Source organism: Pleuronectes platessa, chromosome 7 (genome assembly GCF_947347685.1).
Source record: "Pleuronectes platessa chromosome 7, fPlePla1.1, whole genome shotgun sequence".
Classification (NCBI taxonomy): Eukaryota; Metazoa; Chordata; class Actinopteri; order Pleuronectiformes; family Pleuronectidae; genus Pleuronectes; species Pleuronectes platessa.
In genome coordinates, this window is record NC_070632.1 from 19,112,637 (window position 1) to 19,126,136 (window position 13,500).

At 41.4% G+C, this 13,500-nt stretch overlaps 1 protein-coding gene across 1 annotated transcript; it reads right to left on the reverse strand.

Moving 5' to 3' along the window:
- Window positions 1-2: 2 nt before the first annotated feature.
- On the reverse strand, window positions 3-10,237 carry twf1a (twinfilin actin-binding protein 1a). Its single transcript, XM_053426185.1, has 9 exons — window positions 10,116-10,237; window positions 8,563-8,643; window positions 8,222-8,400; window positions 6,629-6,724; window positions 5,809-5,913; window positions 2,650-2,775; window positions 1,954-2,104; window positions 1,739-1,860; window positions 3-1,222 (listed from the first exon to the last, which is right to left on the reverse strand). The coding sequence occupies exons 1-9, from the start codon at window positions 10,138-10,140 to the stop codon at window positions 1,055-1,057; spliced, it is 1,053 nt and encodes a 350-aa protein (XP_053282160.1). The 5' UTR covers window positions 10,141-10,237; the 3' UTR covers window positions 3-1,054.
- Between the last annotated feature and the right edge of the window lie 3,263 nt (window positions 10,238-13,500).

A 13,500-nucleotide genomic window follows, 5' to 3' on the forward strand; every position in this document is an offset into this window, starting at 1 on the left:
TCTGTGATTTAAATATTTTTTATTCTTCTTCTTTTAAAAGAAAGGTTTGTAAGAAAACAAATAAGACCAAACATGATTTATTTTTTCTAATATGACACGATGAATGTAAAGGGATTTTCCCTTTAAACATGAGGTGAGCTTAGTAGTTTGCCTAATATTAATCAGCAGACCAGTGGATGTGGCAACGTGTTGATCAAGGTAATTAATCAAAGAAATCCCTTTCTTTTTGCTTTGCGCTCCCTCATTAACGGGAACCAGCAAAGTGTGTGTAGCTTCCTCTTTGTGAAATATGAGATGTATTGATGTTAATATTTCTGGAAGCCCCTGTTCTTTCCACTGTTCTCCTCACCGACACCGACATTCACCAGAACAGACTGTTTCTTAATCATAGAGCATCACACAGCTACAATATGTACATTTACAGCACTTGCATAGAAAAATAAGTTTCTCAGCAGATGATTTTTTTTTTCATGTAAACCACAGTTATATCAAAAAGAAGGAAAAATTGCTCCAATATAAAATGCACTGTTAAAATGAATCAACAGACACGAGTGGGATCATTCTTAATCTTCTTCTGCTTTGGAGCACCTCATTGTGCAAACAGTTGGAGACAAATTTAGAAACACAACAAACATGGAAACGTAACTGACACAGACTAAAGGAATGATAGTTAGGAATTTGAGCGTGTGAACTCAAAATGGGGGAAATTCATCATATTGGCGCAAGTTCACAGTCACATTAACGTTTTTCAAGTCTCAGACCTGGCAACAATGTAAAAACCTCAAGTTTCGTTTGTGTGGGCCTCTTTGAATGAATTCTATTTTGTGAGTGTGCTAACATACATGAATATGCTTCCATTTGGAAAGCTGCAAATGGAAATTACTTAAGTGTGACATTGCTCAGTTGTCCTTGGCGTGCATAGTTGGGAAATTTGAGGTTGTCGTCTTATCCTTTTTAAACAAGCGTGTCAAATATGATTTCCCCCCATCACAGGAATGTTCCACTGTGGAACGTGCTCAGGGTGAAGAGTGGTGGTCGGGTGCTGAGGTCGGTTTTAATCGTCCTCCTTTCCGTCTCCGGGTGGTCGGGTGATGCGACGGAAGCCCTTCTTCCCCGCCGGGCCTTTGGGCTTGGCGAAGGCCTGCTTGTGTGCATGCTGCTTGGGATGCACCTCCTCGTACAGGAAGTCACTGGTCAACTCGTCACCGTTATCAATCTCCAACTGGAAAACAGACAGAAGCTATGAGCTGAAGAACCCGACTGCAAAACCCACCTCAACTCAAACCAATGAAGGAATATATCTACTTCTTGACAATTATGGGTTTTTGATGAAAACACCTATAACAAATACCATTTCAAACTAAAAGGCTCATACTACTTACATTAACTCCTGAATATATTCATTAACTATCATCCTTATAGATGTTGATGACTTTTCACTAGCGGCTTAAAAAGTTGTAATAGTTTCCTTTAGTTTTTTTCTCTTGTCTGTAATGATCTCATTGGATTGAAATGAGAACGGCTCATATGAAAAAAAGGGATGCCACGTACTTTTGTACATAAATAAACATTACATAAATGTTGACAGTCAGATATTCTCATATTTTGAGAAACTGGAACTACTTTGACTATTTCTGCTTGAATAATGACTATTAACAGATTATCCGGGTAATTATATTGTTAATCACATGATATCTACATCCTTGTGATAAATTCTGCCTGATGAAATGTTTCTTACCTTTTTCTCAATCTCAATCTGCATCTTATTTTCCACCATGTCAACCAAAGGATTTTTGCAGCTGGAATACAGCATCCTCTCTCTGATGCTGCACTTGTACCCGGGCATAGAATAAATGAAGACTGCGAAAGAAAGAAGGACAATGTGAGGAACCGACGCAGAAACAACCGGGGTGTGTTTCGGCTGTTCTTAATGAGCCGTGAGAATCTATTCACCTGTGGACTCTAAGTAGTCGCCTTCATGGGAATGTTTGTAGAGGAAGAAGTGGTAACGTGCAGACTCTTTAGGGATTCTCATTGGCAGGTCTTTCAACTCTGTCGGATCAGTGCTGGACAACCGAATCAGCTCCTGCTCAGCGTCCACTTGCTGTTGGCAAAGGGAATAAAAAAGTCTCTGTAAAAGGTGGCTGGTGAGCGATGGTGATCACAAAGTCTCTGCTTTCAATAGAACAACAATTTGGGAAATCCGGGTGTGGGCGATGAATCACAAGTCCTCTAAATCTCAGGTGTGTCTGAATAAAACATTGACTCAGTCGTTGCTGGTGTGCTGCTCGGCTGTCAGCAGTAGGCGTTCAGTGGATAAAGGGAACAAAGCAAACTGCTTTCTTGAAAAGCTTTTATGCTGGAAAACAAAAGGGAACGGAGACAAGGCCGCAAGTGGAACACAATTATGTCTTTGTACTTGTACGCTGATCAGATCCTGTGACATGCAGCCCTTGAATTTCAATGAGAAGAATGGACACAAAGGCTTTTGGGGGGAAAACGAGTCATTGTGTCAGCCAGTAAACAACTCCTGATCTAACACATCTCCATATCTCCAAACGACACACGATAAAAAAAGTTGACAGCACATTTACTATTTAAAACTTCTGACCCGGCAACGTCACTCATGATCTTCTCAGAGGAACTCACCAGCTGCACGTAGTTGATTGTCTTGTCTCTAAAACGTTCCAGTGCTGCGATGGCGTCTTTGTGAACAGGGAAAGCCACACCCTGCAGAGTCTGCTGCTTGGTGTCCACGCTGATGTCTGTCTGCACCTGAACACACCACAGACACACACAGTCATACATACCAGACGCACATGAGTATGACTTAGCAAATAATTAATTTGTCTTAACAGATTAAAAAGTGATTTCTTTATTAATGTACATATTTCTGCAGTAACATGCTCACTAGAGAAAAGCTGGTATACAGTTCTCAGGTTATTATGTTCAAAACACTGGGGATGTTATATATGTACAGTTTATAAACATATATAAACAAACACTGTATGCACACAAACACATGAAAGCACATCATGTTGACACTAAGGCTCCGGATAATCTTCATTAATTATCCGCAGGGGCTGAAGGTGAGAACCGAGTCAGAGGCTCTCGACATTCTCCGGACTAAGTTTTTCCTGCCAGTGAGCCCATGTCAGGAGAATTCACCGTGTGGCTGCATTGGTAACGTTTGTAATATGTAATGAACACAAAACTAGAGAGAAGAACAAACCGTGTATGAGGCCGAGGTGTCATACACGTAGGACACACAGAATCGAGAGCTTAGGGTGATGCAACACCCCTGACTTAGACTATCTCCTGCTTCGTCATATGTGAACGAGTTTAATTCTGAAAACAGCTTGAGTCGCCATTCTGACTATTCTTAGCTATGGGTAGAACAAATCTTTTCCACGGGTCAAAAAACCCACTAATGCCTGCTAACATCTGGCTTTGTCTGCAGTGACAGACAAAGATTCACTCCCGGGTCAAATTACTCTGCAGTAGACGCAGGTTTTAGTCGGTGCCGGCTCTGATCGGCAGTGATGGAAACACGACTACGAAAGGATCAAACAGATGTTCCATCAAAGCATTAACAAGTATCCACTGATAATTTTGGTTTCCAACACTTGTGAAATACAATAAACATTCTTTATTCCCTGGATCATAAAGTAAAAAGGTTTTACAGGTGCAACAAGCAGTGTGAATGCTGGAGCATGGTGATTACAGATGAGGTGCTTGTATCTGAAGTGACAAGGCACCGCCATGGAAATCACAGAAAACTGGAAATGCTGGGGGGGGATTACACTGATGGATTGCATCTATTTTTAGAGCCCTGTTCCCACAAAATGAAATGCCGTTGAAACATGATTGAGCCTCTGATGCAGCTACCTCGCATACCAAAAAGGATTGTGGGTCTTTTATCCATCTGCTTAGTAGAAAAGGCAGGAAGTCTCCGAGGCACGGCAATGCTTAATATTTCAAAGCCTCTTTTTTCATGCAGGCGGTACAGATTAATGGTATATTATCTTCCTATAACAGCTGGACAAGTTGGACGAGCGCAAACCTCACTTCCTATTTGCTCTGCTGCTTTAAATTGACCACAGGGCCGGCAGGGCCTGCACTCCTCAAAGCACTTCCATATATGGTCAGATAGACAGTTCTTGTTAATGTGGTAGATGGGGAGAGCAGCAATTACAACAGGTTAAGATATGAAAAGGAGTTAATTTATAGCAACAAAGCAGTGAAGTGGGAGAAGTGAAATTTCACCTGCTGCTTTAGCTCTTTATCTGGTGGAGTCTATCTGACGCAGCCCCGCAGTGTAAATACTGCCAGTGTCATTAGCAGCATACAGTGGATATCACATTACTGTGGTTATCCCTGCTACAGACAAAGGCAAAGCACAATGATACAGATCACCTGTGTGCCGTGCAGAATCAATGGAGGGGACTCCAAGCTACAGAGCCATCGCCTTTGCATATATCTCTCTCCCAACATGGAAATATTTGACACTGACGCTCATAGAGCTACTCTTGAAGTATTAGAGTATGGTCTTTTGGGTTCAGAGCAGGACTTGATTTCACGTACAGATTTTGTGATGTTCTCGCTCAAAATCATGTGCTCACACTCAAATAGGATTCTGCTTTGATTTCCTGTGACTCATCCTCATCCCTTGCCCTCACGCTGCTTCTGTGCACATGCGAAACGTCTGCTCTCAAAAATGTTTCTTCTGCTCTGATTCTCTTTTGTCTGTCAAAATTCTCAAACTAATACAATGCCAGGTCTAGTGTTGAGAAATGGAATTGTCCCACTCCCGTTTTGATAACTTTTGCTGTTGGTTCTGTTCGCATAAAATAGAGGGGGGAAAAAGAAACAGGGTAGTGTATATTCAATTTTAAAAGTTACTAGCAACAGTTTTTTCATAACGTAAAAATCTTAAAATAGTCAGGTATCCTCATTTTTCTTCAAGCACACTGACGGGAAGTCGGTGTAAACCATTGAGTGAACACAGCTGAAGTTACTGCCCGTAGAAGACTCTCAAAAATGTAAAAGCTAACACACCCATAATGAGGGCAGAAAATTTGCAGGAAAAAAAATTACAAGAGCAGCAGAAAAAAAGCAACAGCAGAGGAGAAACGTGAGAGCAGGAAATATAAGCACAAGAAGAGAGTGTTTGGTGCGAATGAAGGGTTTCGAGTGAGAGCATTACAAAAACCGAAAGTCAAATCAATAAGTCCTGCTCTCAAACTGAGAGCTGTTCAAAAAAATTAAGTATTTAACCACTTTGTTGCTCAAGTTGAAAAATGTTGTAACTACTGTAAGCAAGACATTTTATGGCGTTAGTAGAGCAAGCTGTTCCAGCATAATACATTCATCCAGGCCAACATCCTGCTGTTCTAACGCATCAGCATCTTTGCACAGAGTTGATACTGCCAGACAAGCATATGTACACTTGCACTGCTGCTGACCTTCAGCTTGTTTGGGAGGATGCATACTATTGCTGAGCCAGCTTCATTTGATACTCAACATTGTTTCTGGTGGGGATCTAATGCTCACACACAGGAGCTGTGATCAGGAGGAATACTGCTATGAGCTGAAGTAAACTGAGGAGTCATTGTGAAAGGATGACGTAGTGACATCCCTTTTCAGAACTGAAAGTAAGAACAAGCTAAAAATACACCCACTTCAGAGCTGTATAACAGGTATTAGTATCTGTATCCACAGGCAATGTGAAGTACACCATTCCCCAAATGCAGATGAGCAACAAATGAGACGAGTATGTGTGTTTTGCATGTCTATGTGTAAATTTACCTCGTTAAGTTTAATCCGTCTCAGTTCCTCCTCTGCTGCCGTGAGAGGCAAGGGCGCTGCCTGTGAGATCAGATATTTCCTGTATCCACTGAGATTCATTTCATCCTGGGGACCAAAGAAATTGCACAATAATTCACTTTCTATAGAACTTTGCAGAGTATAAATAGCAGTTCCAGCTTTATTACATACAACACCATCTTAAAAACAAGGGATAAAGCAATATGTTAAATATGTTGACAGAGGATGCATTTCTAATATGTAGTGGGAGTTTGTTCTTAATCATTAATTTCAGAAGCAGTATCACCGTAATTTATTGCAGTTTTTGTGTGGCACGTTCAGCAAGGCAGCACTAGGCGACCTCAGTAAGCAGAAAGGAACATAATCTACTGGACAGTCTGAAAAAAAAGATCGTGCCAGGTTGTTTGGGGCTTTAAAAACAAGTAAGAGAATTTAATAAAAAGAGAATCTATCCTCAGCGTTACTGGCCACCAGCTCATACTGGTGTGATATATCCTCTTTTCCTGGTGAAGTAGCACCAATGAGTCATGTTTTTTTGGGGGGGGGTAAACCAGTATAGAAGGCATTACCATAATCTAGGCCTGAGAGTAGGGGTCAGCATGGGTCAGTTTCATAGCATCCTCTAGAGAGAGGTTGGATCGGACTCTTGCAATGTTTCTAAAGGCTATTTTTTGTTGTCAAGGATGTCAATCACAAGTGACACAGCAATAAACACTTCCCATTAACTGAAGGTCAAGTTGTTAAAATAAAACCTCCGATGCTTCTGAGTGAAGCTCGAGTGCAGTAAGGAACTCTGACCAACCTTCATGGTTCCAAAAATCTCATCCTTGATGTGGCCGCCTCCAAACTCCTTCTTCAGTGTGGCTCTCGTAGCAGCGTATAACATTTTATGTCGCACCTTGAAGAAAATAGAGAAAATTATTGTTATTTCAACTTTAATTTTGCTTAGTTGTTTCTAAACCGATACAGGATGTAAAAGGTAGTAATCATGTTACTTTATAAGCCCGAATGTAACTGAAATTGTGCATCATGTTGCTTATGTTGCAAGGTGATTAAAGGTGACCCGGGTTTTCGTGTTAATAGATATGTTGTTGTTGACGTTGTGTTAAGCAAATGGGTTAAAAAAAAAAAAATCTCCCTGGTGATACAAAAGTCAAATTCTTGATTGTTTGGAAAACTGCATTTTTCTGGGGCGACAGACACAAAAATGAAAAAGAAAAAGAAAACAAAGATCTCCTAGTGTGAAAGCAGTGTCACAAACAAAGATGTCTACGGTGTCGCGGTGCTGTAAACAAATTTACATTATCTACGCAACGGAGTTAATAAATCACTTCCTGCCTCTGTCTGCTCGCCTGAATAATGCGGAGGAACACACAAAATCAATTCAGCCTAAGCAGCAGCGTTCTGTGGTTGTGTAATAATTTTGCAACTTCCAGACAAGCCTCAACATGAATCACTGTGCTTTGAGCTGCAGGGCAGGAATGTGGAGCTCAGCTATGTCTTTAAGAAAGTTTGAGTGCTCCAATATCCAGCATGGTATTTATTTAGGTTTCCATTTGTCATGGCTGTTTTGAATGGCTGTGACTCTCCACCACATGTGGTTCATCAAGTTTCACTGAAACCAAATGACGATTGACTGATGAGCCATTGTACGAGGCAAGAACACAAGGGATGCAAAACACACATTTGAATAACAGGGAACCACATGCTGTGTCACTTAAAAGCACTATGAGTGGGAATATAGAGGCTTCATCTACTGTCCAGCATTTTAGTTTTGCATCAGAAATAATCTACCTTCATTTCCACGCACGTACAGTATATCACATGGACATTTACACACACTAGTCATGCATGTGCTCGTGCAAAACGGGAAGCAAATAGTTCACGGTGCAACGGGTTGCATTGTTCCAGAAAATAGCGGCTAAAAGAAGAACCAGGGATTTATTTTCTTAGACAAATGACAAGGTTGAACACTTCACATTTAATTTCCATGTGAAATTTTCCTCTGTTTGTAAAGTCATGATTGTCGAGTAGTGTCTGTCTATGTCATTGTTTCCAAAAGTCTCTGTTTAAGGGACTCAAAAACTGAGGAATGTGGACACCAGTCATTAACATAGCAAAAGTGAAGTGTTTTAAATCTAACATGTATAAGTGTTAGAGATGAGAAATTACGGGTTAGCGACATGTTATATGGGAAACCCCACAATTGGCCCCATATTTAGATTTTAAGAGGTCTGGTACTGGTGCCAGCGTGTATCCAGTTTTTTCTCCTAACACGAACACAAAGAGTTGCTGCCTTGATGTGGTAAACCCCACCCGTCTGGTCCTTGGAGCAGAGGAGGGAAAATACCATGTAGCGTGGACAGCTATTCATTAAAGCCAGCGGTTTTCTTACGATGGATTGGTCTGGTGACCAGGCCAGGAAGATCCACTCGTAGCCCTGGTTGTTAGTGGAGTCCAGCCGGTAGACAACATAGCAGGGCACATCGTCCTCGAGGAGCGGCAGCACTATGGAATCATACTCCTGGTCCCATTTCTTTGACGCTTTCCTGGTGGCGCCCAAAGTCAGCTGCTCTGAAAGTCCATGTGTGAAAAATAATGTATTTGAGTACAGCGTGTATTTGTTGGTCGTGTAAAAATTCAAAATAAAGCGGCAGTTTGGAAGAAGTATGTGTTGAGAGTTTTCTTGGCAGAGGAAGCTGTAAACAACCTGCAGGACTCGGGGACACTGCTTACCATCCTCAATGACGATCTTTAAGGCCCGGTATTGGTCTCCAGTCTTGGCACTGGCAAAGATATCTTTCACATCATTACCCGCTGGGAAAAAAACACACAGGAGGAAATCAGTCTCCTTTTTGAATTGGACGATTGACAATTTTACCATTTTAAGCCCTGGATTATACATTTCCATCTGAAAGCTTCATGAATCATAAAAACCTGTGGAAACCACCAGATGTTAGACATTACAAAAAGAACATACAGTTATCCTCACATATCATTTTTAATGACATATTGTCCATAATCATGTATCTCTTGTGTTTTGCAGACTGTTCCTACATCTAGACAATGACAACAAATACTCTAAATTCCTATTTGTGATAACGAGAATACACAAACCTACAATTATTGGTTTTCAATGATTCACTCAGGAACACTTAACTAATCCAGATGTGCCTGAAGGCGGGCTGACAACCTTTGACCCCAAGCCCAGGCCTAACAAAACCTGTCTCCAACTAACATTCAACCCAGCATTTAAATGTTTTTTTAAATACTCATGTTTCTAAGATTCTCTATTAACTATTTTAATTAATATCTAAATTTATTTTGTATTATCATATTGCATTCACATTTTGAACTGATGTCTTTTTTATCTTATGCGAGGATCTTTGAATTGCCTTGCTGTTGAAATGTGTCATACAAACAATAAACTAGCCTTGCCTTGCATGTGATTCATGTTTCTTTTTTAGATAAATGTTTCCTAGCACACAAACAGGAAGGTCAAATATTAGACACCAACATTTTCGCACAATGTAAGGTAACTCAGGATAAATATTTATTTACACTCTTTCAGTGATCTAAAGACTTCTATGAGAGTAAAGTGAGTAATCTGGACACAAGTCTCAACACATGATATAATATTCAAACTCATATGACGGGTTAATTACTGGTAAAAACACATGTAGCACAGGGTTAATACGCATATTTACAATCACTGCATCCTCCTGCATTTTAATTATTGTCTGAGTTAACTTTCACTTGGTTCGACCTCTGAATCAAACGGCATAATGTGTGTGTAATAACAGTGCATGTGTCTGTGGGGCTCCTGTCGGTTCTGTGACATTGTGTCCCATCATGCAGAAAGCCATCTGTACAACAACACGGGGGACAGGGCTACCCTCACGTCAAAGTGAACACCGGCCGCAGTTTGTTTAAATAAAGGCGTCGCCCTTCCATTCAGAGGCTAAACTAACCTTCCACTGTTCGAGCTTCGTGTGGAGAATACAACCCCTCACAGCACAGAGAGGAAACAATGGCTGTGATTCCTGCGTGTGACTACTGACTCAGAGATAATGTCTCCCAGTCCAGAGAAGTGACCAGACAGACACATCACGGCGGCTCTCGGCTAGCTAGGAGTGGCTAGCTAACTTCGGGCTAGCTCTCCTCTCGCTGCAATGGATTGTTGCAGGTGCTAAAGCTCGCCCGGGGTTCGCACGCTCGCGCACTGAATAAGAGAAAAAGCCACACGCACACGCAGACCGAGTCGCGTGAGGGCAGAGACACGCGCGTACCTTGAATGCCCGTCTGATGTGACATTGTGCCGTTCGTCGGGTGAAGAGCTGCTGATGTCGCTGATCAGGAGAAACCAGGGCAGAGAAGCAGGAAGTGGACTACACAGACAAGAGCCGCCCCCCCGCTCTGACGTCAGCGAACTCCAAATCACATGTCACACTGTTGTCTAAACTTAATCCAAGTTTTTACCTATATAATCAATACTAAATAACTTTATTAAACGTCTCCTGTATACGTTAGCATAATGAATGTAGGGGTTAAGGCTTCTGCTCTCCCTCAATGGAAGTCAATGCAAACTCCTAATATGGACAACTGTACAAATTTGTGTTTGTTGTCCATATTAGGATATCATGTGTTTTTTAAATAACACATGATATCCTAATATACAATTGGAATCATTTTACATGATGCTGTTAGAGTGGTGGATGGTTTCCTGAGCTCTGTTTGAATAACAACTCCCACAACCATCACCACTTCATTATTATTACTAATTACTAACCACCACTACTACTATTGATATTTATATTACCACTACTACTACTACTACTACTACTACTATTACCACAATCACTACTACTAATACTACTACTATTACTGCTACTACTACTGCACCCAAACTACTCGCATTACTGTTAGGCCTTATACCATAACCTGCTGCAGTTGCCACACTACTGTTGATAGGACTATTATTTAAATAACATTTATAAACTAATGTTCAAACACGTATGGTAACGTGGGCAAAGAAACGTAGACCTATATGTATAAATATGAATTTGTAGGGACAAAGAAAGTCAAGAGGTATTTTGTATTTTCTGATTTTAATGTAGGTCTGTGATCAGTGTTAACAGATTTCCGCCTCTCGTGGCAGCAGATCCTATAAGCAGGGGCGTTTCTAGGATTGAAAGAAAGGGGGGGCTCAGCCCCTAAGGATGCTGAATGTGAATGTGCCAATTGGGGCTGCGGATATCCATGTTTCATACAGTTCATAGATTGTTAGTGAAGTGTAGGCACAGGTGATTTTAGAGACTACAGTCGAGCAAGTATGGAGATTAGAGTACAGCTGAAGGCAAATCACATTAAGTGAGAGCACAAGTTTCACAGACAGCGGAGATTTACAGTTAAAACTAGAAGGGCATTCGGTGGAGCGCACCTCCGCCAAGGCCCATCAGTCCCCTTAATTTCAATCAAGCTGCTACACTCACTCTTAGATATAAGTTCCATAAATGTGCCAGATCTTTTTTCTTCAAGATCGCTCCCTTGGAAAATGGTGAAAGTGTTGAAAAACGTAGAATCTCAAAATGTTACAGGAAGATCCAAATATAATGGCTTCTTCTATGACTCAAACCAAATGGTTCCACCAAGTTCCCTGCAAATCTGTTGGGTTGTTCTTGTGTTATTTTCCTTACAAACAAACAGACAGGGGTGAAAACATGACCTCTGACCTCGGCAGAGGTAACAATGGCAGACACATCGATGGATTGCCTTTACTCATCCCTGATTGGTTGTCCAAACTTTGTGACTATGCCAAACACATCACTGTTTTTGTGTTGTTTCTGACATTTTGGCAAGATATGTGGCTATTTCAGTTATGTCCATTACAGATTGACCAATCGTCAAACCAGGATACGTCTGAAAAGCCTCAATCTCAGACTGTTTCTGTTGCTTCTCTCATCTTCTCTCCCCTTTTCTTTTTCTCTCTATCAACCTCTGTCCTAGAGTTGCCCCCTCCCTCGCTCTCTCTGACTCCTGACACCAGACAGATGTTCAGTGGGGAGTGTTTCACTCTGCAGTGCCTCACATCTCAGACTAACTCCTCAGGGTGGAAGCTGGTTCATTTCTCTCCTGACCTAAAAGCAGGGACCTCAAACCTCATCGTTCACTATTCACCGCCAGGAGCAGCATGAGCCCTTACAATTCTGAAGCATTTGTGTTCACTGCTGCCAGTGGAACCAGTCGAGTGTACTGGTGTGAGGGTGCCAGGGGCCGCAGCAAAGCAGTCAACATTACAGTAAGCTGTGAGTCTTGTGTAACAGAGAAGTTTCAGGACAAACCCAGGAAGAAACCACCGACTTCTGTGTAGCACTGATGATTAAATAGGACTGTATACAAAGGTAACATAAAAGAAGTAGGAGTTCAATCTTGCCTTCTATTTTTCTCCCACAGATGGCGACATCATTCTGAAGACCCAAGCCTCCCCTGTGTTTACAGGTGAAGATGTCACCTTGTGTTGTCGGTATCAGAGCGGCAAACACAAACAAACCAGCTTCTTTAAAAACGGAGCATTGATTGACTCAGTTCGTCCGGTTCAGACCGAGTCATAAAGATGACTCTTAAGAATGTGACACGGGAAGATGAAGGCTTCTACAGGTGTGCATCCCACGACAGACAGCTGCAGAGTCCAGAGAGCTGGTTATCAGTGAGACCGGACAGACGTCAGCTGAATACCAACTTTGATGAACAGCATCAAAGTTGGTATTTTGATAGGAGACCTCTGATTGGCTGTTGATTGCTTTAAATACTGTTAAAGTTTAAGACAGTTGCTATTGCACTCTGACCTTGACTGAGGTAAGTCATGTCTCACTCTCTCTCTGTATTTACCCAGCATGCTAACCAATACAATTCAGGCTCATTATTCAAGTTTGAAATTAAACCACTGTATAATATGAAGCTTCTGCTGTTACATGTTGATAATGTGCTGTTTTCTGTTGCTTTTATGACAAATGTGAAAATATTTTCTGCTGCTTATCTTAATGAGTGATATGTGTTAACGTAATGCTAAGTAGCATTAGGTCGCCGAGGCCAGGCAGAGCGAGGCATTGTGGACAAAACACCTGTAGCACCAGGATATTTTCACATTTCACATCTTATTCTACCAAAGAATGTGATTTTTGTAACATTGGGAAGATTAACCTTGGTGTTTAACAATGGCTTGGTGCCATGGTGATTGATGAGGGAAGTTTTATTTCAAAAAAGAATCCCTCTCTATTGGGTCTAATGTTATTTCAGAGAAAACTTTTCTCGAAGGAGCATCAACTTGCATAACTTGCTCACACTGTCCCATTTTTTTACTATCACAAATTTCAAATATATCTATGTGTCCGGCAAAGTCTTGGAATTCTCAGGATGTCTTTATTTCACAGATAGGACTTATAGTTTCTGAATACTAGTTGTTTGAGTGGTGCACTCAGAGTTTAGATTTCTCTCTTCCCAGTGAGGAGAGAACAGGTGCATTCAGTTGAGTTTCCATGGCAACCAGATACACACGTAGCAGGAGGGGAGTCTCTCTCTCTCTCTCTCTCTCTCTCTCTCTCTCTCTCTCTCTCTCTCTCCCTCTCTCTCTCTCTCGCACGCTTAAACCAGGCAGTCTGTCTCTCTCCCTCTCTC

Coding starts and splice junctions, on each gene's coding strand:
- twf1a (XM_053426185.1), bottom strand. CDS start 10,140: ATGTCACATCAGACGGGCATTCAAG. Junction 2,776..5,808: donor GACGGATTAAACTTAACGAG/GTAAATTTACAC, acceptor TGGTGTGTTCAG/GTGCAGACAGACATCAGCGT. Junction 2,105..2,649: donor CAATCAACTACGTGCAGCTG/GTGAGTTCCTCT, acceptor CTTTGCCAACAG/CAAGTGGACGCTGAGCAGGA.